Source organism: Chelonoidis abingdonii, chromosome 10, assembly GCF_003597395.2.
Source record: "Chelonoidis abingdonii isolate Lonesome George chromosome 10, CheloAbing_2.0, whole genome shotgun sequence".
NCBI classification, from domain to species: domain Eukaryota; kingdom Metazoa; phylum Chordata; order Testudines; family Testudinidae; genus Chelonoidis; species Chelonoidis abingdonii.
The window spans coordinates 40,483,831-40,511,065 of NC_133778.1; the positions used below are offsets into that span (position 1 = coordinate 40,483,831).

At 39.5% G+C, this 27,235-nt stretch overlaps 1 protein-coding gene across 4 annotated transcripts in view; it reads right to left on the minus strand.

Annotated features, from left to right (window-relative positions):
- Positions 1-8,603: 8,603 nt before the first annotated feature.
- DYNC1I2 (dynein cytoplasmic 1 intermediate chain 2) overlaps positions 8,604-27,235 on the minus strand; it is a 50,611-nt gene continuing 31,979 nt past the window's right edge. For all 4 annotated transcript variants that reach the window (XM_032771032.2, XM_032771028.2, XM_032771031.2 and 1 more), the window contains 11 exons: positions 18,012-18,101; positions 17,567-17,729; positions 17,371-17,470; positions 16,732-16,857; positions 15,573-15,719; positions 15,105-15,218; positions 14,514-14,647; positions 13,378-13,522; positions 12,221-12,361; positions 10,422-10,547; positions 8,604-9,295 (listed from right to left, as the gene is read on the minus strand). In XM_032771032.2, the coding sequence (XP_032626923.1) occupies positions 9,182-9,295; positions 10,422-10,547; positions 12,221-12,361; positions 13,378-13,522; positions 14,514-14,647; positions 15,105-15,218; positions 15,573-15,719; positions 16,732-16,857; positions 17,371-17,470; positions 17,567-17,729; positions 18,012-18,101 (1,400 nt within the window). In that variant the 3' untranslated portion in view covers positions 8,604-9,181. The remainder of the gene's footprint in view (positions 9,296-10,421; positions 10,548-12,220; positions 12,362-13,377; positions 13,523-14,513; positions 14,648-15,104; positions 15,219-15,572; positions 15,720-16,731; positions 16,858-17,370; positions 17,471-17,566; positions 17,730-18,011; positions 18,102-27,235) is intronic.

The following is a 27,235-nucleotide window of genomic DNA, read 5'->3' on the forward strand; positions in this document are numbered from 1 at the left end:
TTTCTCTTTGAAGTCTGGTCCTGAAGTTTTTTTGCTGCAGGATGGCCACCTTAAGGTCTGCTATAGTGTGGCCAGGGAGGTTGAAGTGCTCTCCTACAGGTTTTTGTATATTGTCATTCCTAATATCTGATTTGTGTCCATTTATCCTTTTCCATAGAGACTGTTTAGTCTCCCACTGGATTAAGTCGTCCCTTAAGTGTTTGAAGTGATTTGGATCAGAAATTAAGTTGTTGAAAAATCAGGGCATATTTGCAGTCTGGTCCCAGCTCTCCCTGGAACCACAGCACAAATGGACTTAATGCAGAGGTCTCCCCATGACCAGAGTGCCAGCTGAGACACTTGGATTGCTGCTGGAGCCCATGGACTGAAATAGCCTCTATGATATAGATCCCTCCAGCCCAGTGTGGCAGAGTTAGCTAGTGGAGCTGCATAACTGAGGATCCACTGGTTATGGCCCTGCCCTCTCTTTAAAACATCCTTTTGATGCTACCACTGATGTATGCAACAGGTCTGTGGTGGGAGAGGGGAGAGATTCTCATCCTGGGCCATCTGAGCCCAGTCCCCTTGCGTAATGGATGGCTGAGCTTTGCTGCTTTTGGAGTCCTACATGTCTCTGAGCACCTGTGATTTTTCTGCCAAATATGTTGAATCTAGCAGTGCTGCATTCCAACTCTGTGCATGTCTAATACACACTGAAATGAACAAGTGATTTTAGTGCTGTGATTAGGTCTCATTACATAGACACAAAGACATGTAATTAGCACATCCAATACTGCATGGCATTTATTTCCATAAAAAATATAGTGCAGTAAGCTGCAGCTATCCTGTGCATGTACCTGGAGCGCCACTCATCTGAAAGGCACAATCAGACGAACACTTGAGATTTGTGTTCTTTAAACCTACGTAATGCTAATGTTGGATTTTCTATTGTTTTTGTTAAATCTTCAGTCTCAGGTTTGTTTTTGTTGTAAAGTGTGGTTTATCTGCTGAAGCTGAAACAAGGTGTAAATTATCTTCCCAGGCACCTGGAGGCAGAAGCAATGTCACTGTCTGCCCTGAGTAGCTTTAAATTCTGATTGGTGCTGACTAGGGACTGGGCTGTGGGAGGCTACCAAGAGGATATGCTGAATCAGCGCATTTGCCAGTTGCCATGTCCCCACACACCTTGCCCAGCCTTGTCCATTCATGGGACTGTGCTGGGCCTCCTCTTTTGCTGTGTGGTTAAAACTGCTCTCAGCTATGTAGTGTCCACTGTGCAGAGGACTTTCCACTGTCAGGGTCCTGCAGCAAGGTCAATGTCGATGCCACTGGAAGCTAGTGTGCCTCCTGGCGTGAATTTAGCCTACTTTTCCTAGGATTTCCAGGGCTGGAGAGTTACTAATATTTAATCTTGTTTGAATTATTGCCAGATTGTTTGAAATAGGATAAGCTAAAACTCCGGGAAGGTGACTTTTTCTCAAAATGAAAGCCATGCTTTCATCCACCTTGGGAGTAAGCACAGATTTCTTACTTTACTCTCAAACAACCTGGATCCAAGTTTCTTTAGGAAAAAGGCACCTGCTCTGAACATGAGCATTTTTGCTGAAAGATGCACTATTAAAATTTTTCTCTATTCAGGCTGCTTTGGAAGCTGCCAAGACCAGTGGTTGATCTAATCAAATATAGTGTCCCATCCCTTACCATGGCCAGTGTCTGATAGTGATCATACATCTACTTTTGACATACTGAATTCTTGAGAAAAGGTCTTTCTAAGTTCACTCTGCCATGCTGGAGTTTGCTCTGAAGCATAAGAAATAAAAAGCTGTTGCATGTTAATGTAGTAAATGTCATTGCACCTGCTAAGCATTTGCTACTAAGATACTGCTTCAATACCTTGCAATAGGGAGTTCCACAGAGTGTCTGCTGCCCGGAAAGATATTTCCTTTTATCAGCTTGATCTTTATTGCCTTCCTGGTCATTTCACCTTTGCACTATAGGAAGTGATAAACTGAACTACAATTAACCTCTTTTATACCATTCAGAATGCTATATTCCTCTTCCTCTTCTCTTTCCAAATTATTAAGAAACATTTTGAGATTAAAAGCACTAAGATTAAATAGTCCCACTCCTATTAATTCCCCCTCTATCTAGACTCCTGCAGCAGGGACTAATTTTTGTGTCCTCTTCAGGATGTTTTCTGGTTTTGGTAGTTTTTAAGCTGATGACCAATCCTGAGCCCCTGAATGCAACAGTATAGCTTTTAAAGAGCTGCCTTCTTTTCCAGTTGTCTACACTGAATTTCAACTGTCATGTTGCCCGATTACTAGAGCTGGTGAAAATTTTTTGAATGTTTCTATTTGATCGGGAAAAGGGGGGTGATTTTACATAGCTTGACAATTGGTCATATTTTGAGTTGAAATTTTTCAACAGAATGTTTAATGACAATTATTCCCATTTTTAAATCCGCTCTACCACTTACTCAGTTTCATTAGGTTCTTTTGGGGTTGCTCACAATCCTGTCTAATCTTCATGCTTCCCAATCTTGAAAGAGACCTGTAGGTCTCATGAGATAGGAAGCAAAATTCTTCTTCAGAGTGTAAGGGGAGCTCTGGCCATAGGTCAGGATTTGTCACTGGTGACCACCACCTCTCTCATGGTTACATTTAGTGTGATAACACATTAACCTTATGCATCTTCCACCATGATTCTGGCAGGTATTCTAGCAGATGCAGTGTCACAGCAGAAATGAGCATTATTTCAGCCTCTTTTTGACTTGTCTCTGGAAATCCCAGTGATGGTTCTTGTAAGTACCCACCCACACACTAATATATATATATATAAAAAGCAACAACAATTTATCATAAGGTCCTTCAATCTGCCTCCAGAAGGGAGCATCACCATTTTGGTCTCTTAGCGAGAAAGGCATTATCCTTCCAGAGATTACCAGGTTCTCTTCAACAGCAAGAATAATCATGGGACTGCATATAAGGTTGGGTTGCCAGGGTTTCAATCTTGGGCTCAGGTGATTTAGCCAAAGAATTTAGAAACAAGCAGATCCTACTTGCTTACCAATTCATTTACGTTGCTGAAATGGAAAAGGTTGAAGTTCAGGGCTTATCCTTTGGAAAGTGCTCAAGCTAAGCTCTCTTGAGACTGAGGCTAACAAGCCTTAGTAACAGGTCTGCTAAGGTAATTAAAGTAATCAGAGCTGGAAAGGCCTGGTTTTCTTCCCTCGCCCTCAGTCTCAGATGATTGTGTAGTTTAGAACAATGCTTATATTCCTAACTTGTTCTCACATTGGGATGACAACTACTGTTTTTAGTATCAGAGGACTAGCCCTGTTAGTCTGTTTCCACAAAAACGAGGAGGAGTCAGTGGCATCTTGAAGACTAACAGATTTATTTGGGCATAAGCATTTGTGAGTAAGAAGTCCACGAAAGCTTATGTCCAAATAAATCTCTTAGTCTTTAAGGTGCTACAGGACTCCTCGTTTTGGTAACTACTGTTTAGTGCAATGCTTTCACCAGACAGAGGGCTGTGTCTTATGATGGGTATCTTATCTACTTGTAACAGTAGGGAAGTCCCTCAGCTGCAATGTGAAGGGGAGCATCAACAGGCATACAGAAAGAACAGGAGTACTTGTGGCACCTTAGAGACTAAAAAATTTATTTCAGCTTGAGCTTTCGTGAGCTACAGCTCACTTCTTCAGATCTGAAATAAATTTGTTAGTCTCTAAGGTGCCACAAGTACTCCTGTTCTTTTTGCGGATACAGACTAACATGGCTGCTACTCTGAAACAAGCATATAGGATGCCAAGTTCATTTAGTGGACATGACTCAGTTTTGAACCATTTGAAAACAGCAAACTAGAAGTCATTTCAAGTCTAGGGTCAGATGACTCTGCCCTCTGTACCTAATAATTCTTTGCACCTGTCCCAGGGAAAGAGCATGATCTAAGCCAGTGCATAAGAATGGCCATACTGGGTCAGATCAATAGTCCATTTGGCCAGTATCCCGTCTTCTGACTGTGGTCAATGCCAGAAGCTTCAAAGGGAATGAACAGAACAGGGCAATCATCCATCCCGTTATCCAGTCCTAGCATTTCACAGTCAGAGGCCTGGGAATACGGGACAGCATTCCTGATCATTTTGGCGAAGAGCTGTTTGTTGATGGCTCTATCCTCCCTGAACTTACCTAATTCTTTTTTAATCCAGTTATAGTTTTGGCTTTTCCAGCATCCCTTGCCAATGAATTCTGCAGACTGACTGCACTGTGTGAAGTAGCTGTTGTTTATTTTAAATCTGCTGCATATTAACTTCATTGGGTGATCTCTGGTTCTTTTGTTATGTGAAGGAGTAAATAACATTTCCTTCCTTATTCACTTTCTATAAAATCATGAATGCTGTGGAGATCTCTATCATATCCCCCTTTAGTCGTCTCTTTTCCAAGCAGAACAGTTCCAGTCTTTTTAACCACTCCTCCTATGGAAGCTGTTCCATACCATTAATCATTTCTGTTGCCCTTCTCTGTACCTTTCCCAGTTCTAATGTATCTTTTTTGAAATGGGGTGACCAGAATTGCACACAGTATTGAAGGTGTGGGCATACCATGGATTTATATAGTGGCACTATGATATTTTCTGTCTCTTTCCTAACAGCGTTAGCTTTTTCGACTGTTGCTGCACATTGAGTGGATGTTTTCAAAAAACTATCCATGATGACGCTAAGATCTTTCTTTAGTAACAGCTAATTTAGGAGGCATCATTTTGTATGTATAGTTGAGACTGTTTTCCAGGGTGCCTTACTTTGCATTTATCAACCTTGAAGTTCATCTGCCGTTTTGTTGCCCAGTCACCCAGTTTTGTGAGATCCCTTTAACTCTTTGCAGTCAGCTTTGGACTTAACTGTCTTGAGTAATTTTGTATCATCTGCAAACTTTGTAACCTTTTTCCAGGTAATTTATGAATATATTGAACAGCACAGACCCCTGGAGGACACCACTATTTACCTCTCCATTCTGAAAAATAACCATTTATTTTTACCCTTTGTTTCCTGTCTTTTAACCAGTTATTGATTCATAAGAGGACTTTCCCTCTTATCCCATCACTGCTTGCATTGCCTAAGAGCCTTTAATGAGGGACCATGTCAAAAGCTTTCTGAAAGGCCAATTATACCGTTAGCTGCTGGATCAGCCTGGTCCATGTTTGTGAACCCCCTCAAAGAATTCTAAAGCGTGGTGAGGCATGATTTTCCTTTACAAAAGCAGTGTTGTCTTCCCCAACAAATCGTGTTTTTTCTAGATGTCTGATCTTTGTTTTTGACTATAGTTTCAACCAATTTGCCTGGTACTGACATTAGGCTTTCTGGCCTGTAATTGCCAGGATTGCCGCGGGGGTCTTTTTTTAAAAATTGGCATCACATTAGTTATCCTTCAGTCATCTGGTACAGAATCTGATTTAAGTGATAGGTAACATGAAAATTTCAGAACTGAGGTATGAGTTCCTTCAGAACTCTTGGGTGAATACCCTCTGGTCCTGGTGACTTATTACTGTTTATCAATTTGTTTCAAACCTTCTGACACCTATCTGGATCAGTTCCTCAGATTTTTCACCTAAAAAGAATGGCTCAGGTGTGTGAATCTACCTCACATCCTCTGCAGTGAACACCAGTGCAAAGAATTCATTTAGCTTCCCCACTGTGTCCTCCTCTTCCTTGAGTGCTCCTTTAGCATGTTGATCATCCAGTGGCCCTATTATATCAATATCCTCATTTAATACCAGGCACCCATGTTCACCTATCTTAGTATTTAGATTTGTAGCATTTGTATATATGCACTTATAAAATGTCACTTTACTTGTCTGCCTTCATGTGATGTAACTGAGTAGGATTCTTTTTAATTTGACTGTTTCTCTTAGGTTCCTACTTTATCAACTTCGATTCTCTCCTCTTTATTAGGATCCCAATAGATCCTCTCTTGCACAAGTCAGCTTTCCTCCAGCCCCTTAGTTTAAAAACTCCTCTACAATCTTTTTAATTTTACATGCTAGCAATCTGATTCCATTTTTGTTTAGGTGGAATCCAACCTTCTGTAGAAGCTCCTCCTTTGCTAAATGGTTCCTCAGTTCCTACTAAACCTAAATCCCTTCTCCAAATGCTATAGTTTCATTCATGCAGTAAGGCTCTGCAGTTCTGCCTGTGTAACTGGGCCTGCACATGGAACTGGAAGCATTTCAGAGAATGCTACCATGGAGGTCCTAGACTTTAATCTCTTATCTGGCAGCCTGAATTTGGCCTCCAGGACATTTCTCCTGCCTTTCCCTAGGTCATTGCACCATGAACACTGGCTCCTCACCACCACTGCACGTAAATCTGCCTAAGGTGTCTCAAGAGGTCTGCCACCCTTGCACGTGGCAGGCAATTCACCATGCAGTTCTCCAAGATATCACAAACCCAGCTATCTATATTTCTAATGATTGAATCCTACATTGCTATTACTGGTCTTTTCCTAATAATCAGGATTCCCTTCCCTGGAGATGTATCCTCAGTATGAAAGGATACCATGCGTGATATCAGGAAGGAGGGTCTCAACTATGGGATCATTTCTCTCCTCTTGAGACTTTCATCCTCCTCAACAGCACTGAGGCTTTCAGATGTGGAGTGGGATTGTTCTACTATATTCCAAAAAGTCTCATCTGTGTGTCTGTCTCTCTTAGCTCCTCCAGTTCAGCCACTCTAGTCTCAAGAGCCTGTACTCAGTCTGTGAGGGCCATGAGCACCTGATAGGCCACTTGCCTACAAGGCAGTTAATCAGACATGCTGCATTCTTTTTTCTCCTGCAGATATTTTTGGGGGTGAGTGGGAAAAGGCTAAGTTTAGATAATGGTAGGGAATACGCTCTGGGCTACTACCTTATTTAGTCAGAAGGAGTACATTTCAAGAGCAATGGAGACAGAGAGCCCTTCCCTTACATGCATGGTGGATATGCTGGGAGAAGTCCTACTTGAGTGGGATTGACCTTGGACCAGATTGTGGTCCTCAGGCTCACAGCACTTAAGAGTTGCTTCTGCCATGGCTGTAAGAAGAGGGGAAATAATGGAAATAGGACCTAGACCTCAGAATAGAACAGACTTTTTCCTGGAAGCACTGACCTAGCATTTCCAGTTTCAGCTGGAAGTTAGCCTATTTTTGTCACTTGCCAAACAAATGGGCCCAAGTTGGGGGAGGAGAAACAAGCTGAGAGTTCCCTTCCCCTCTAAGATGGGTCTGGTGCAGCACTAGGGGAACACTATTCTAATCAGATAGGGGTGAAGTTGTGTGCAGCATCATTCCACTACACAGAAGCTATCTCGCAGAGTGGAGAACCTCTGAGAAACAAATGTGCTTAATGGAGGAGTCAGGCACTCTCCTTGATGTTCAGTTAGAGCCTTTTTTGTACAGAGTTAAGAGGGCACAAAATTCATAAATGTTTTTAAAAGCACTGTCCATACTCTCACAGGAAGTATGAAGGAGTGATGTTGGTCTCGATAGACAAAAGGCTTTATTGAAGCAGACATGCTAATCAGAGTCTTGGATCAAGAATGGAGAGGCACTGTTGTCTCTACACAAACAGCAAAGTATCTTTCTCCCTGCCACAACAAGGGAGGAGACAGAGTGGAGTAACTGACAGAGGAAAAATAATTTAAAAGCAGATTGGTGATACTACTGGCAAATCCTTGAGAGAAAAGCACCTATGATAATATGGAGAGCCTTTGTGTAGGCAGTCCTATTTTGAAAAGTTGGGATCAAATGGTCTCCAAAAGTAGGGTAGCAAAGAAGGTTCGGCACCTTAAAGCTGACCTGGGCTAAATCCTCCAGGGATTAGTCAGAAATACTTAAGGTGACATTTGTGGGGAAAACAGAGTGAGCTGGGGAAAACAAGAGCTTAAGAGATTTTTTTTCTTGTGACACAAACTGGTTGATTATTTATTTAAAAAGGGTGGAATGGGGCAGGCCGTAGGAGATAGGCCAAGTTAGGTCCACATCACTACAAAAGCCCTTTTACTGCCTCACATGAGCTTAGCACAAATGGAACATGTTTCTCTTTGCTTTTTCTAGTTGCTATAGGTGATAAAATTGTCAAACATGAGGTGAGATTTTTGTAAGTAATTTCATCTACTCTATTAGTCATTTTTTCATCTTGTAGATTATAATAGGCTTTAACATTCTCCAGAAGTCCTGGTGCTAATCCTGGAAATCTCTACCTAAAACACTAAATAAAGACTCACTTCTACATTCTTTGCACATACTAAGTAACCGTGTTTTAATACCATATACTTTATGTATGGGCTGGGGCAACAAAGACACCAGCACCTGGCTCTTACAATATGACGGGGATAGCAATCTTCTAGGACTGGAGTTGGGTACCTCTTGGTTCTTTGTCTTGAGAGGAATAAGAAAGAATGTTACAAAGTGGTTCCTAATGATTTTGTACATCTAAGCGAAGATCTTCATACTAAAGAAGGATGAGAGACCTGGGGGCTGGTCTGGTCATAAAAGCTTGTGTAACCTTTATTTATAAAGAAATCTCACCTTTTAATGAACTTTTTAACAAAGACCTAGTACTAAATATGTATTCTACAAAGTCAGGTTCAGTGACCAAATAAAGTTTATTACAGACTAATGATTTTATTCGTATACATAACCTACTACCCTAGCCTTACTTATTTATTAAAAAAGAGCAAGTAAAAAAACAGGATGAAGGTTTACTTTGAACAGATGCATGCACTTCCGTGGGCAGTTCTAATATCCTAATATTAACAAACCTTCAGAGATTAACTACCTAATGAAAGTTAGCCAGTGCAATACAGGAAGTTCTGAGTGAGAAATGGAACTTGTGTTTATCCCTCAGAAATAGTTACATACTGTTAGTTGAAAAATTCAATAGCATTACAGCTAATATACATCTAGGTTAGTGTTTCAGCAAAACATGTTTCTTGCTAAGTCAGGGCAGCTGTATTAAATATTAAACAAATTCAATAATGTGCTTGTAATTATATATGAGTGACATTGCAAGACTTAATTTTCAGTGATTTTATACATTTTCAAAATCCACAGTTTATTCCACATATTTCTCCTCAGGTTATCAGTTAGACTGAAGCATGCTATTACTCTGAAAACTTACATAAGTCATTCCCAAATCCACTACTATAACCCATTTTGAAAGATTTAGGCAGGTATGCGGCTTGCAGCTTCCTCCTCTGCATCAGCTCTGTTTGCATTAATTTCTGCTAGTGTTCGACCAAAACGTGTCCATTCATCATTGCGGGGAACAGCAATTTGCTATAGAGAAATAGAATATTATTTACACCCATTGATAAGTACACAGAGAATGTAATTTAGCTCAGTTTTAACACCTTGTCTAAACACCACATTTATGAATTATGTTGATAATACAGCTTACCTTATTCAAAGTTTTCAAATAGTCTGACCAGCAAATACCGCTGGTATGCATTGCACAACAAATGGTGGAAACTAGGGTTATGTCTACACTACACAGATTTTAGCAGCATGGCTGTGTTGCTGCAGCCGTGCCGCTAAAAGTCGCATAGGGTAGTTGCCGTTTGTCAGCAGGAGACAGCTCTCCGGCCAACAACCTCTCCCCCTCTGCAGCGGAGAAGGGAGGAGTTGTTTTTTTTAAACACCCCTAAATGACAAGTTTTTTCAGTGAAGTGCCAGTGTATACAAAGCCTGAATAAATTCAGCGCTTGATAAGGGTGCTGTCAGACTTCTAGCACTGAAGTCCTGTGTTTAAGCACAGAACAAATAGGGCAGTGGCAGTGATAAGCTTGGCCCATGTACCTCAGTCTGGAGAGACCACCTCCACAGGTGAGAGAGCAGTTCTCTATCCTTGTCCAACAATCCCTGAAGTATATATACACCAATGGTAATTGTTTTAGAGAGATTGACAGCTGCCCACTAGGAATTGAAGTGAGACTACTTCTCACTTTACAGTTCAAATGGCCATTGGATGGTACATTTTTGTTCACAACATGGCATGCATTCAGAGTAGTGATAGGAGGTGAAATCTTGTCCACACCCACTACTAATCTCCTCTGCAGCAGTTTCTACTGCAGTATAAATTACATAGAACTTGTAAAATTGTCAGTATTAAGCTGTTGAAATAGAGATCTAACAATTTACTTTTAGTTGCACAATTACAGCAAAATGTCAAACTTTCTTTAAAATGCTAAAGTATTGTATGAAGTTGAACTGAGATTGAAACATTTAAAAACTATTATTAATCCTGAAAGCAAGAGAGGACTAGAACCTTTATCTTGAATTACCATTTATTCCTGGCAAAAATGTTTTGAAGGAAAGCTGAAAGTCAAGAAGGTAAGTGACAGAGTAAATTCAGAAAGGTGCTTTAAATCCATGTAACACAAAGTAGCAAACACAAGTTACCTACCTCTCCCACGTCATATATAACTATTTGTCCTTCTGAATCACCTACAGCAATCTCTCGCCCAGAATGTGTCCATCTCACACGATTAAGAGCAGGATTACCCTCCACAGTAATGCTTGCAGTTGGCACCTGTATCCATTTAAAACAGTTAAACTAGCAGCATTTCTATAGGTGTAATTATTCTCTCTGCCCATGCCCCTCTGTTATTTAAAAATAAAAAATAAAAAATCATGAAGAAGTGTATTCTAGCCAACTGTTCCCCCTAGGAAGAAAGGAGATTTTAAAAGGTGAAACAAATCTTCAGCACTGACAAGTATTTCCCCCAATCGTTCAGTACATTGGGAAGTGGAATTGGGAGAGATGGGAGTTTACAAATCTTACCCCAGTTACTTTTCCTCTACTCCTCCTTCCTCCCAAAAGAAACCTTAGTTCTTAAAATAAACCCTGAGTTTGTAGCATTCATGAGAGAGCCTATTTTAAGCAATCATTCAGAGAAAAAATTGCTTCATAATATTAATACAAACAGTTCCTATATCACTAGGATCATCTCGGGTGTAAATATACTATATGCTGCAGGACAATGGGTATGGAGTTGAAGTTTACAAAAAAAATCCTAGGACAATCCCCCCCCCCCCCCCCCCCCTTCCCCTGTCAGCGCACAAATCTTCCCTGATTTTGCCCCCCCCCCCCCCCCAATTTGTCTCAAAACATAACACAGCAAACAGATATATATTTAGCAGCAATCAATTTCTTTGCTACTTGGAAGACCTGCATTTAGGAATGACCTCAATAGCCTCTGCTAGTACAGTGAGGTTCAGGTGTGTTTTGAGGTACAAAGCCCTTTGGTATTAAAGGCTCGATATAAATGTAATATAAGCAAGTATACTTGAGCTTTGGGATAGGGACTGACTACAATCCTTTACAGAACCTCACTGTTTGCAAAGCTGTGCTGTTAATAAGGAAGTGTTATTTACTCTTAACACAACAATTAGAGGTCACCAAACGAAATTAATAGGCAGCAGGTTTAAAACAGAAGTATTTCTTCACACATCAACCAACCTGTGGAACTCTTAGCCATTGATGGACCTATCCTCCATGAATTTATCTAGTTCTTTTTTTAACCTTGTTATGGTCTTGGCCTTCACAACATCCTCTGGCAATTAGCTAGGATGGGCTACCTTCTGGTTGCCAGGAGCTGGGAATGGACAACGGGATGGATCACGATGATTACCTGTTCAGTTCATTCCCTCTGAAGCACCTGGCACTGACCATTGGTCTGACCCAGTACGGCCGTTCTTATGTCTGAAAATAAGTGTCTCTCATCCTACCAGGTGTTTAATGATTGTGGTATAACTTTTCTAGCATGGGAAGAAAAAAAAACACAACCAGCCAAATTTGAATTTGAGCCAGTGAATCTAGTAGGGCAACTAACAGCGTAATAGTGATCTTATGTGACTCATTCATGGTATGAGGGTGTTTAGCCCTTGTATGTTGTAGCTACTAAAAGGTGTCTGGATCATGTACTTGGGCAAGTGCAAGGAAAAAGCCACACAAGTATAGCATGTTATATAGATAGGAATTTTGTATTGCTTTTATACGGGGAGGACAACATTTTAGTTACCATTGTCAGGCCCAAAAACAAGGTGATTTGAATTATTCCCCTCTAATCACACATCTACTGCACAATGCCACTACAGCAGCAGAAATACATAGCGCAACCATGATAAAGTATTTCTGGCCATACACATTTTTGAAGCCTAAGATTTTTAGTTCTTGTCAGATCTGAAGTTACTGTGCCTTACCTCAGTATCGTTGTTGAGATTCCACAGATCAAGCCTACCCATTCCATCCACACAAGCAAACAGGGCAGGGTGAGTGGGAGACCACATCACATCATAAACATAGTCTGAGTTGTCTTCAAATGAGTAGAGAGGCTTGTTATTCTAAAACAAAGCACCATATAGTACTTTACACCACACAATCTTTACATTTGGGATTCTGAAAACAAAATCTTTTTCCAATGAAGGTGAAATATTGAGTTCTTGTACAGTTCATATTGCAGCAATTGTAAAATTAAGTAGCGATCTGTGCTTAAAGAATTCCTTCTATTGTCTTACACAGAAAGAGGCCAAAAAAATAACTGCAGGATGGGGGAGCAGGAGAAACCCCAACGCCCTTGTTTGGATGAATTATTTATGACATTTACTGCCTGATATTACAACATAGCTTCAATAGGAGGTTGGTATAACAACCTAAATATGAGTGAATTCTGCTATAGTCTCCTGAGCTGACTGGATGGCCTAGGGGGCAGGCTTGTGCACCATTATGGGAAAGACCCTGGTGTGACTTTAACCCTAGCCCAGCTTCGTGCTCCCCAGGACGGCAATACTGCAGAGGCAGCTTGCTAAGAAAAGCAATGGAAAGAACATTAGTCATGGCTCATGACTGCAACTCGGTCCAGGCTCATTAGAAACAGTGTTGATTGGTTTTGATGGAAGCCCTCCTAATTCACTATAAGACTGTAGTAATGCCTTGCATGCTGTAGTGAGGCAGTGAGGACCTGAAATGGACCTGAATTACCATAATTATAATATACTTAATACATCATATATCTGAATTACAAGATAACTGACTTCAATCATTGCATTGGTCTTCCCAACCCAGTTACAAAAGTTGAAAGGATAAGCAAAATGGACCAGAAATAGACAAACGTGACCATATTTACATACTTGTTACATTTAAGTGATAATGAGTTACAGTAATCTTGGTGATGCTACTTGCAGGTTATTAAAAGAGAATTAAGCTACCTAAATTAACTCATCTGATATTACCCTTCACCCAGTCGACTTAATAAGCTTCCCTAAACCCTTTGACAACACCACTTTGGTTAACTAAAGCTTACATTATAGCACCACCTTGTGTCAAAGTCTAAACTGTTAGACACCTCTGTTTTAGATACCTTAGTTGTCCAAAGCTTTACTGTCCAGTCAAATGATGAGGTGACAAAAAGATGAGAGAAGTCTACAGGTCCAACTGCTGCATGGCAATGGATACCTGTGATTGGTCCTTGGTGTCCTTCAAACATCTCACTGATTCCCGCTTTGCTGTTTTAAAATACACGTTACATAGGTTAATTTCCTTTGAAACTATTTCACACAGAGGCAATAAGGAATACATGTTTTAAATTAACTGGGAGTGGGTTTCAATGGAATCCAAATAGATATGGCCTGCAGAGGAGAAAGTGAAATGTGGGTTTGAATATGATTCTGCGTATTAGCCTCTTTTTTCCAAACCCCGTTCTGTTATATGTAAGTGCAGACATAATACCACAGACAAACAGTGACATGTGGCAAGGCTATCCCATCCAGACTTGACTAGGTACCTCTTCAAGCAACAGCTAAATATTTGGATCCAGTAACAAAATTCAGTCCTCAAATATGGATATGAATCTCCCATTGCCTTAAACAGGAGTTGCACGTAAGTAGCTGAGGCAGAGGTTAGTCCTAGCGACAATACATCCCCAATAATCTCATATCAGAACTGATAAAGTGGAGATGAGGGGAAAAAGAATGTTACAAACAAAAGATACAATTTTGGCCACTTTTAAACCTAAGAGCTATGCCGTCAGAGTGATGTGTATTTGAAATGAAAACTGGACACCTCAATTTTATTTAAGAAAGCAATTGATAAGATACAGCCAGCCCATTTCAAAACAGATTGAACAGCAGAAGAAATGCTAGCCAATTTAAGATTTGTGCGTGATTTTACTGTACAATTATCCGTAGAACTCAAAGTTTGGGATGTTCTGCTACAATTCAAATGAACAGAACCAAAGTCTACCAGTTCATCTTCCTTTTCATAATTAAAAGTATTCCTAGCCAAAGTAAAGATCCACCAGTAGCAATGATGGATCCTTTCCTTGACCTTTAAAAGTCTGATCTAATATTTCATATTTAAGATATTACCTTTTTATATAAGCACGAAGCTCTGCTACGAACATTAAGATTGCACAACAAAAATTTTCTATATTAAGGTGAAAAATTCTGATAAGCGCTGCTATTTTAAACAAAAAAAATAATTTGAGTGTCTATTCACCTGCCATGGCGGCATGCTGTGTACACAGAGCCTTCCTCACTTCCAACGACGAAGTTATTGACATCTCCAACAGGAAAGGACATGCACGTGACAGCTACAGCCTTGGACTGCTTATGAATCAACTCCATACTATCCTGTAGAAAAAAGTAGCAGAAACTTCTTTTTCAAACTTGCCAACTTAACTTTTACCAGAAATCGTGTAGGTTTTCTAGTACTAGTTAGTTCACAAGCTATTCTTATTCCAAACCTCTTCTACATTTGGAAGATCTGTCTCTTATTCATGAATCCAAACTTCAGCATCAGTTCTGAAGAATCCAAAAATCATTATGACACTTGATTTACTACAGTAAAAAAGGAATTTATCTTACAGAATTACTATACAATTACTTAAGCATTTTGACAATATGCAGACATTCCCAGCTTAACACTACTTTACAAAGTCTTATGAAATACTTAAGGCAAACAGGTGAAATTAATGTTAGAATGCTAAGTATTTAGTAAGGTACAGACTACCTGAGCTCAAAAGAGAGTAAGTGTTAAGTAATAGCTTCATCTATAGCTCTCTTACATTCTTCTCCAAGTTTACCCTACCTGCGGTTGGGAAAGCATGTCCAGACTCCACGAGCATATCTTTCCATCAGTTGAGATGCTAATCAAATTATGAGCATTTTGGGTCCCAACCACATTTACACAGTACACAGGGTGCTGAAGAGACATTACAAAAGCCTTTTCAGAAACAATTTCTATAGTAATAAACTCAATGACACTCACTTAACACAAGAGTGAAATACAAATTTTAATATTTCATAAAGCAATTTAAGTTGACTAAATACTATTAGAAATATATGAAAACCCATTTAGCCTTTTAGCAGGTAACACATGGTGTTGAGATGGCTCCTATAAAACTGACAGCTCTACGACAAAGACAATTTTTCAGTGCTACTATTGGTAAACCAGACCTAAGTATTAAAACATCATTACTGTTCATCCAGGGGAAACCCTCTCCCACCCCAAGGGGTTAATGGCTCAATAGTGAGTAGTTCTCATTTCACCCCCTACCGTGTGAGCAGCAGCTGAAAGTGGAGTTCTCTGCACTGGGGTTCTTTTATTGCTGCGATTATCCCATAGCACAATTTGGCCTGAATATGTGCCACCAACTACCAGATTTGGATGAAATTTTGCAAATGTAGCTGACATCACTGCTGACTGCAAAGGACACACACACAGACACAACAAAACAAAAACCACACAATATAAAAGGGAAGAGTTTTATGTTTAAGACTAAAATCAAGAATTTAAGGATAGAAAATCTGACCTATTACTGGTAGCAAGCTGATTCCTCAGTTACATTTGATATTGCTTTTACTATCTTCTGCTCCTTTGCCCGAACACACGAAAGTTCGCAACTACATGAGTTGAATGGTTACTTAAAAACCTTGACATTCTTCTGGTCTCAACTCTTACTAAATACAAATAAAAATCCACTCTTTCCATATGCATACATTTGATTTTGTATCTTTCCTAGAAGGTCGTAGTAACAGAAATAGAATCCAGCAATAGGACACATTCTGTGGTCATTTTTCAAGGAGAGCGGAAAACTATTTTGTCACTACAGTATCAAATCATAATATAATTAAGTTTGCAATCTATGCCTTGACAGTAATCTGTAATCAGATTACAAACTAGTTTTAATTCAACTAAGTGATTTTTCAGAATTATGACATTTTGAAAATAAATGGTTATTGCAGGTTTGGTCAAACAGAACAGGTTTGCACATTTTTACCTTTCAGTAATCCATTTTAAAACCTGCATCTGTTTTCTACTTGAAGCATGTGTTTTTACTTATCTATTTTTTTCCCCAATTCCTCAGGCTATGTACATTTTATTCAGTGGGCTACGGTCTAGCTGTACATTCTGCATCATAGTTCCTGAAAACCTCCTCGGACTTAAGGCATAATGTCAGTTTTTCTTTTAATAAATGAGATTAAGAAACAGAGATTTTCAGACATGCAAAATTTCTGACATTCAGAATATTTTAACAGAGGAATCTTTTCAAACTGACAATGTCTTCAGCCATCAGCATCTGTTTGCAAATACATGTGGTTGAAGTACATGCAAACCCAATGAAATCATTATGTTGACAAGTATAAATAAGGCACTTGTCCAAATTAATCAACATAAAATCTTGAGCCTGGTGAGACAGGAACTCACATCATACCTGACAGTGAAAGACATACTCTGGGGTAGTTTTCTTGTATTTCATATTCCACACAAGAGCCACACCATCAGGCTCATGAGGGGCATCTTCGTTGTTGTTGTAGGAGGCTACAAGCAATTCTGGATACTAGTCATAGAGAAGTTAGTGGGGAAAAAATGTTCAAAATAAACAACTGCCTTATGGCCCAGTCAGTCCTAGAATCGTTATTTATAGTGGCAAAATTAAAGTTTAACCCATGGATAAGTCAGCCCCATAAACAGAAAATATTAGATTACTAATTACCATAGTAAGTATAATTACAAAGTTTACTCAAAAATAGAGTTAAAATACATGATAATATTGTGTTCAGTATTTATGTATTTTAATTAAAACATTTAGGTAAGGCTAGTTGCTCACCTTTATGCCTTGGGCATTTTCTGTTCTATTTATAGATTGCATTTGAAAGAACATTGTTAACTTCTGTTACCTCTTTCAAAATATATAAACACAATCACATTCAATTACAGTATATAAACAGCAGAATGTGTCAGAGCTTTTCTAAGGACTATATATAAAGTACTGTGCATGTACGGTTCAAATAAAGTTGAGTGCACAAAACTTGAAGTATGCACAAAGGTGACTCAAAGAAAATGTTTTTACCTGAGATGACCAGTCCAAACAACTAACAACACGATGCTTTGACCAGCGTTCATCAAAAAACTGTCTATTTAAAGACAGTTTAGCGCCTGCTTGAATCTCTCTGTAAAGAGAGACAAATGGAGGGTACTAATCTAAGATCACGTTTTCAGTTACAAATATAGTAAACACAGTAAAGCACCCAATACTTCCATATTACCCTTCTTTGTCTTCCAAATCTCTTCCACTGTAGTCAAAGAAAATGTTAATCTGCTCAGAAAGAGCTCTTTCCACGATCCTTGTAGAATGGTCAAAGAAACTTAAAAACTCTTCAGAGTGCAAAATTTGCTGTTTTTCCTCTTCTGTAAGCTCATGAGGGGCAGCTGGGGAGGGGGGGGAGTGAAAAAAAGGTTGGATTTTCCTAAAGTTCATTCTTATCTGTCAAAACATTTATGAAGAAAAACCAAATACTTTTCAAATTAAATTTTTTTTATATCCATATATTTTAATTTTTACATAGGATTTTAAGTTATTTATATTTTTGTTTACAGAAAGCTGCTAAAAACTGAAAAAATGTCACCAATTTAAAAAAAACTATTACATTAAAATTACTAAACATCCTTGTATTTAGAATGCCTAATACTGTGTCCAAAAGTGAGTTGTACCTTCCTCCTCTTCATCATTTTTCAATGTTTTTTCTTCTTCAGGTTCAATTGATGGCTTTGGAACTACCACATCATCATCATCTTCATCATCTGAAAAGAAATGATACAGTAAAATAGTTAATAACAGTCCTAGAGAAGCACAGTAAAGTTCCATCCAGTTTCAAACAATACAAAAGTAAATATGTTTGTGCATATGGAATAATTTTACATAAATTGATTGTTTCTAAAACTTAATCCTTAAAAAGGATAACATTTGGTTAAAGTGAGGGAATATTAATGAGAACATTATCTACACCACTATTTAGCATACAACAGTCATACCAAATTGCGTAGCTGTGTAAACTGAAACAGAATACATAAGCAATTGTAGAGAATTCACAGTGGAAATCTAAATTTACAGGCATTTATCATTCCAGACAGAATATGGAAATACCACATAGTTTTATATAACATGCTGACACATTAATGCTGCAGAATAAAGAAAATCAAATGTCTAAAATAGCCTACAGAGCTGCTGCTTCCTTGTGATCTGAAACCATCAATGTCTAATGGGTCTTCATATGGCATAACGATGACTTACATTAGCTTTCAGGTTGCTATTCTGAGAGGCAAATTTTGCTAAAGATAATAGCTGAGAGATTACATTTTCTTTTCTGTCATTCTAAATGCAAGTCTCATTATCTGTATCATGTTTGGCAATGAGAATTTTAAAGCAAAATGTGTTTTCCCTAATTGCAATGAATAACAAAATGTTAATGTTCTGGATACTGACAAGGTTTACAGCACTTTTTACATTACTACGTTTTATCCTTTGAATACTGGAAACCAGAAAATAACTTTAATTTACTTAGTGTTGTGGAATACGCATTTCCTGTCTTTTCTTCCTCTCCTTTCTACGGTAAGTTTCTGAAAAGACTTTTTATTGGTTAAACAGCTATGTCATCTGTCTGTAAGGGAATGGCAGCAGAAGTCTACAGCATGCTTCATCACAAGTAACGAGACAGTATTCAACAGGGACTCTTCTTGTTTGTCACAGACATTTCTCTGACCCATGTTCAAAGTTCTCTAACAAAAAACACACATGCACCCACACACAAAAGAGTGGTCAAGGGATGGGAACCAGCTGGCAAGCCATGGTCCCAGCAGTTAGGCCAGCTGACTAGATAGCAACAACCAGATGGTACTGCTGGGATTGTGTCTCTCTGCTATGAGGTGGCAATGGGATGGCACAACATTTTTCTGCTTCACTGCTTCCAATCATGTCTTTCCCCAATGGCAAGCCTGTGCAATTACCAGCACTCCAGGAGGTCCACAGACAAGCCTTTACCCTCTAAACAAAATACAGCTTGTAGGCCATACCAGCTGCCAAACCACACACATAGTGATAGGTTTAGAGAGGTCTGAATATCTTTCTAACTCCATAGTACAGGCAATAAAAATATAACTGTACCTGCAGGAAAGAAAGCTTTAAGTGACACTGTATAATGCTCACAATAATACAAACTCCAACTTAATCAAAATGATAATGACGTATGCCAATCGTACATTACTTGAAATTGAGCGATTTTTACGTTCTGACAAGTTTACAGAACTAGGATAAATGGCATGAATGATTTCAATATATGCTCATACTTTTGAACCAAATGGTGAAGGTTAAAATCTTTCCTTTCAAGGGCCTCAATCAGCCACAAAGGAAAACAGTAATCACTGTCTTTTCAGCCAGCCCAACCGCATTTGTCAGCCCTTTCTCTGTCAATGCAGCCAGAGCAATCAACCTGCCAAACATTCAGAATGGAAAAACAATCTGAAAATACAGGGTATAATGCACCTGCCAGTGAAAATGGCCATTGCAAGAAAAGCTAGTGATCTCAGTGACCCTGCTGAGGAGGCGGTGGTGCAAAGGGGAAAGAACACGTAAAAGAATTCTTAGTGATCTCCACTCTCTTGCACATTGACACTTCCTTACAAAGCATGCCAATTACAGCTTTTGTGCTACTTAAAAAAAATGAAAGCTTTTTTGGGCAAAATAATCACATGGAGAAACAGAAAGACACGGCTCCTTTTTAGATGGATTCGCATGTACAACTGACTATTAATCTGAAAACTGTATAACTTGTAGCAAATCCTAAACTGTACTGTTCAAACCAAACTGAATTTCTAATGTCCACTCACTGTGGCCTGAACATTCATAAATTTATATTTATTAGATATGACTGAATAGCAAATTGCAAGACAATTGATGTACAATGAAAATTTAATTATGTACAAAAATATTTGTTTCCCTAAGCAATCTTGCTGCAGTTAACAAAATACCCTAACTTTAGAAACCTGGATCCTGGTCACTCTGGACAGCTACTCTAGCTTTAAATGTAATGAATTAGAAAATGCATCACAACTTTGCTGTATCACACTGATTTTAAGTACCATTTTCAATGACAGGAGTCAAATTCCTGACAAATGCAGATGGTCAGCTATTTAGTGCTAAGTGACCTCAATCTACATATTTTACAGAAAAGATCTCGTAGCAGATTGCTCTTCTCTTTTAATATTTCAACATAGATGGTGTATATTATACAGAGATCCAAATTCCTTCATATTACTCTTAGTATGTGTTGTCAGCTTATGAGTTATTGCTACTATGTCTGGCACTCAGCTGCAGAGCAGGAATCATTTCAATACTTTAAGGTATCAGGGCTGTTGATGACTCAGTCCTAATTTTAGGTTTACATATGTACAAACATCCCCCGGTTCATAAGCCTTGTAGCCTTAATTCTATTGTGGTTACTTTACATTAAGCAACACTATTATTCATTTATTTTTATATATTTATATAAATAAATGGATTAGTAAAGAATCTTGAATGAAAACATAAAAACTTATACAACATTTGAATGTTCTATCGATTTGCAAGAAACAAAAGAATGGTCCCTACCCAGAGAAACTTACAATCTAAAGACACAACCAGAATCCACTGGAGAACAGGAAGGATCCGAGTTAAGTTTTTAAAATCTCCTTTCCTCTCCTCTTCTCTCCTCCCTTCCCCCAATCACCTCCTCTTACTTTAACAATAATGGTCCAAGTGTTAAGTGTTTGCAAGAGTTGTGATACAATATGATGAATAGCAACACATAGTAAAAAGTATTAAAAGTTCTAATGTTGGAAAACAGTTTACCATTTCTAATGCATTAAGTACTCATTTAAAATTTAAATGATCACACCACCACACAAATCTATCATCTTAGCCTGAACTTTTGCAGAGATGACCTTCTCTACTTCAGTCTTCCCTCTGTTCATTACTGACTACTTTATCCCCACATTCTACAGGCCATTACCCTCTGATCCCACTGAGGGTTACGAAAAGAAACTACACCATCTGCTCAAAAAACTTCCTGAAAAAGCACAGGAACAGATCTGTACAGACACACCCCTAGAACTCCAACCAGGGGTATTCTATCTGCTACCCAAGATCCATAAACCTGGAAATCCTGACACCCCATTATCTCAGGTATTGACACCCTCACAGCAGGATTGTCTGGCTATGTAGATTCTCTCCTCAGGCCCTATGCTACCAGCACTCCCAGCTATCTCCGAGACACCACTGACTTCCTGAGGAAAACTACAATCCTTTAGTGATCTTCCAGAAAACACCATCCTGGCCACTAGGGATGTAGAAGCCCTCTACACCAACATTCCACACAAAGATGACTACAAGCCATCAGGAACAGTATCCCCAATAATGTCACAGCAAACCTGGCGGCTGAACTTTGTCCTCACCCACAACTATTTCACATTTGGGGACAACATATAGCTTCAAGTCAGTAGCACTACCATGGATACCTGCATGACCCCACAGTGTGCCAAAATTTTTATGGCTGACTTAGAACAACGCTTCCTCTGCTCTCATCCCCTGACGCCCCTACTCTACTTGTGCTACACTGATGACATCATCATCTGGACCCAAGGAAAAGAAGCCCTTGAGGAATTCCAGCATGATTTCAACAATTGCCATCCCATCATCAACCTCCGCCTGGACCAGTCCACACAAGAGATCCACTTTCTGGACAATACAGTGCTAATAAGTGATGGTCACATAAAACACCACCCTATACCAGAAACCTACTGACCGCTATACATGCCTCCAGCTTTCATCCAGACCACATCACACGATCCATTGTCTACAGCCAAGCTGTAAGATATAACCGCATTTGCTCCAATCCCTCAGACAGAGATAAACACCTACATGATCTCTTATCAAGCATTCTTACAACTACAATACCCACTTGCTGAAGTGAAGAAACAGACTGACAGAGCCAGAATACCCAGAAATCACCTATTCCAGGACATCCTCAACAAAGAAAGTAACAGAACGCCACTAGCCATCACCTTCAGCCCCCAACTAAAACCTCTCCAGCGCATCTTCAAGGATCTACAACCTATCCTGAAGGATGATCCCTCACTCTCACAGATCTTGGGAGACAGGCCAGCCCTTGCTTACAGGCAGCCCCCCAATCTGAAGCAAATACTCACCAGCAACCACACACCACACAACAAAAACCCTAATCCAGGAACCTATCCTTGCAACAAAGCCCGTAGCCAACTCTGTCCACATATCTCTTCAAGGGACACCATTATAGGACCTAATCACATCAGCCACCCCATTAGAGGCTCGTTCACCTGCACATCTACCAATATGATATATGCCATGTGCCAGCAATGTACAATGGCCAAACCAGACAGTCTCTACACAAAAGAATAAATGGACACAAATCAGACGTCAAGAATTACAATATTCAAAAACCAGTTGAAGAACACTTCAACTTTCCCGGTCATTCAGTTACAAACCTAAAAGTCGTAATTCTTCAACAAAAAAAAGTTCAGAAACAGACTCCGACGAGAAACTGCAGAACTGGAATTAATTTGCGAACTGGACACCATTAAATTAGGCTTGAATAAAGACTGGGAGTGGATGGGTCATTACACAAAGTAAAATGTACTTCCCATGCTAATTTTTCCCCTACTTTCAAAGCAGTTAGTTATATGTTATCTATTAGTCTATATTAGCAAAAAGAATGAGGAGTACTTGTGGCACCTTAGAGATGTTACTTTTTGTTCTTTTTCCCCTACTGTTACTCGCACCTTCTGGTCAACTGTTTGTTTGAAATGGGCCATCCTGATTATCACTACAAAAATTTTTTTTCCTGCTGATAATAGCCCATCTTAATTGATTAGTCTCATTAGAGTTGATACGGAAACACCAGTTTTTTCATGTTCTCTGTATATTATATCTATCTTTCTACTGTATTTTCCACTGCATTCATCCAATGAAGTGAGTTTAGCCCATGAAAGATTATGCCCAAATAAATTTTAGTCTCTAAGGCCTGCTCTATCCTTCAGGGTTATGTCAAATTTAGCCGCGCTAGGTCAATTAAAAAATGAAAGCATCCACACAACCAACCCCATTCCACCGACCTAAAGGCTCTTAAAATCGACTTCTGTACTCCTCTCTGGCGAGGGGAGTAGCACTAAAATCTACTTTGCTGGGTCGAATTTGGGGTAATGAGGATGCAGATTGACGGTATTGGCCTCCAGAAGCTATCCCAGAGTGCTCCATTGTGACCGCGCTGGACAGCGCTTTGAATTCTGATGCAGTAGCCAAGTACACAGGAAAAGCTCTAGGAACTTATGAATTTCATTTCCTGTTTGGTCAGCATGGCAAACTTGTCAGCACAGGTAACATGCAGTCCCCCCAGAATCGTAGAGCGTAGAATGCTTCTGCACTCTCCCATCATCTCTGTCCCTGAGGTTATCACAGATTAGAAGGCAAAAAAACACAAAAACACGTTTGTGATGACAGGTTTTCCCAAGCTCATCCAGTCCTCCCACATTGATAGGGCGCAGCTTAAATGCATGGAGGCATTCAGTGGCAGAGGCCAGGAAAGAATTAAGCAAGCGCGAAGAGCAGAGGCAGGATGCACTGCTGAGGCTAATGGAGGAACAAACGGACATAATGAAGCATCTGTTGGGGGAGCAAACGGACATGATGAAGCCGCATCTGTTGGAGCTGCAGGAAAGCCAACAAGAGCACAGACCCCTGCTGCATCCACTGTATAACCGCCTACCCTCATCCCCATGTTCCATAGCATCCTCACCCAGATGCCGAAGAACCTGGGGGGGAGGCAGGCTCTGGGCACCCAGCCACTCCACTGCAGAGCATGGCCAAAGCAACAGAAGGCTTCCACTCAAACAATTAGATTTTTAGTGTGGCTACAATAAGCAATGTGGCCTTGTCCTTCCCTCCTCCCTCGCCCCACCCAGGGGCGTTATCTCATTTTTTTTTAATAAAGAATGAATGGTTTCAAAATAATAGTTACTTTATTTTGAAGAGGAGAGGGTGGTTGGCTTACTAGGAATTCAAATCAACAAAGGGGGTGGCTTTGAATCAAGGAGAAACCCATACAATGGTCACATCGAAGTCTGGCCAGTCATAAAACTCGTTTTCAAAGCCTCTCTGATGCACAGCATGCGTTGCTGTGCTCTTCTAATCGCCCTGGTGTCTGGCGCAAAACGATTGTCTGCCGTTGCTTTCACGGAGGGAGAAGCGACTGACGAAATATACCCCAAAGCACCCATGACAATATATTTTGTCCTATCAGACATTGGGAGCTTAACCCAGAATTCCAATGGGCGGCGGAGACTGTGGGAACTCTGGGATAGCTACCCACAGTGCCCCGTTCCATAAGTCGATGCTAGGCATGGTAATGAAGATGCACTCTGCCGACTTAATGCGCTTAGTGTGGACATATGCAATTGACTAAAATTGATTTCTAAAAATCGACTTCTATAAAAATCAACCTAATTTCGTAGTGTAGCCACACCCTAAGGTGCCATAAATACTTCTCATTCTTTATACTACTTAAGTTAGCAATACATCTGATACAATTTCTAGTTATTAAAAAAAATGCTAACTTTTTTCCCAATAAGATGAAGATAAAGCAGTTAAAACTTTAAAAACTGCACAGGAGCATGAAGACTGGAAATGGGACTGTATGTCACATCAATTTATTGATGAATATTCATTACAATACTCTAAGTGGTTAACTCCATGTTTTTTCCTGACAAGGGATCCAAGGTTATAAACTAAGCAGTAAAGAGTGCATATAAGTAGCAGTTACTTTTGAAGTGACAAATCTCTAGTCGATGAATGCTAAAACCAGATTTAATGAACCACTGAATTTTTACTTTGAGTTAACATCAAAATTGTGATGTATTTTGGTGAGATGGAAAGAAAAGCAGTGCTGTAAATTAGTCTGCACCTAGCAATAACACTATAGAGTGAAGTTCCAGTTGTCTGAGTAATCTGTTGCTGCAGAGTAGGTTAATCAAAGTTAAATCATCTGTGAAATAGGTGGCTTTTGTTAAGGTGAAGTTGTCTTCCTATTAAGTTTTCCATCTGTATTTCACTGTGTATTTACGCCATGTACTGGGAACTACAGGCATATATAAAACTGAACTATTTCTTAAAGAGTAGTGTTGGAATATATAAATACTGGGAGCGTTATCTGTATTGCTGTAGCACTCAGAGGCTTACATGCCGAATTGTTACATATACACCTCTACCCCGATATAAAGTGACCAGATATAACACGAACTTGGGTATAACGCGGTAAAGCAGTGCTGGGGGGGGGAGCGCTGCGCATTCCGGTGGATCAAAGCAAGTTCGATATAACGCAGTTTCATCTATAACGCGGTAAGATTTTTTGGCTCTTGAGGACAGCGTTATATCGAGGTAGAGATGTAGTTAAAACCTGAGTTAAAATAATCAGTCTTAACCAAATAATATTTTCATCCTACAAGTTTTTATGAATTTTTTTAAAACCCGTAATAAATTACAAATCCTCAGTGTGGAGCTAATGCAGCAATATTGTCTTTAGTTAACTGAAATAATTAGATATGAGTTACATGAATGCATTTTACTGTACAGAGACTGCAAATACAGTAATCCTATAATCTACAAGAGTAAGGAATACAATAATTGTAAATTAAGAGGTTCTCAATTTTTAAGTATATTACACATCAAAAGTGTCCCATCTGTGCAATAAGGTACTGAAAGAAGCCAAGTCCATCTGGTTCTGAGGAAATACATTACTAAATAGTGTCCCAAGCAGAAACTGAGTGTAATTCTGTGCTATTTTTCACCTTTATACAGATCTTCTGTTGATTTTCATGTTTATAAGACTTATTTGTTCACATATGCCTCTCTCCTTTTGAATCTCTCTCCCCAGACTCCTGTATATTATACTTATTAGTACCACTGAAGATGACAGCTTCAGTCTTTCATGCAATATTCTATTCTGCTGCCTATCAGCAACTCACTCATAGGAAGTCACTCTGAATTCCCTAACAAACATGAACTGCTAAACTTTCAGGGAGTGTGTCAGCCTGGACACTTCCCCCATTTACTTTCCGAATGTAGGGTGAGTTTTTACTTTATGTTATCAAACTTGTGATGTATTTTGGAGAGATGAAATGAAAGGCAGTGCTGTAAGTTAGCCTATCCCTAGAAATAAATACTAGAATGTGAAGTTCCAGTTGTCTGAGTAATCTGAAAGACGTTATAAGACATTTGGTTATAGAGGAAAAAACACTGTCATCTGACTTTTCTTACTAGACATCCTAAGTTCAATTCTCTGCTGTACTGGAGTACAGTTGGCACGAACAGTTAAGGGGAGGCAAACATGGTTCTTTGCCATCTTTCCGTCTCCCCAAATCATGGGCCTGTCCAGTGGTTGAATTGGCACAACAACTAAGTCGAGTCTAAAGACTGGACTAACTTTCTCTGCTCCCACTAACAGCCCCTGCACTGGTTAAGGTCACCTGAGCACACTGTGCTCCCGATATATACAACCTCTGATGAGAGCGAGGAAAGCCAGAATAGGCTGGCTACATCATCAACTGTAGGTTAGCCAAGGATTCCCTCGCAGCAAAGGAATCCTCAGCTGCTCCTTTCAGCTGTACAGTCAGGCGTGGTCTATACTACATGTTTCAACCGAATTTAGCAGCATTAAACCGATTTAACCCTGCACCCGTCCACACAACGAGGCCCTTTATATTGATATAAAGGGCTCTTTAAACCGGTTTCTGTTACTCCTCCCTGACGAGAGGAGTAGCGCTGAAAATCGGTATTGCCATGTCGGATTAGGGTTAGTGTGGCCCGCAAATCGACG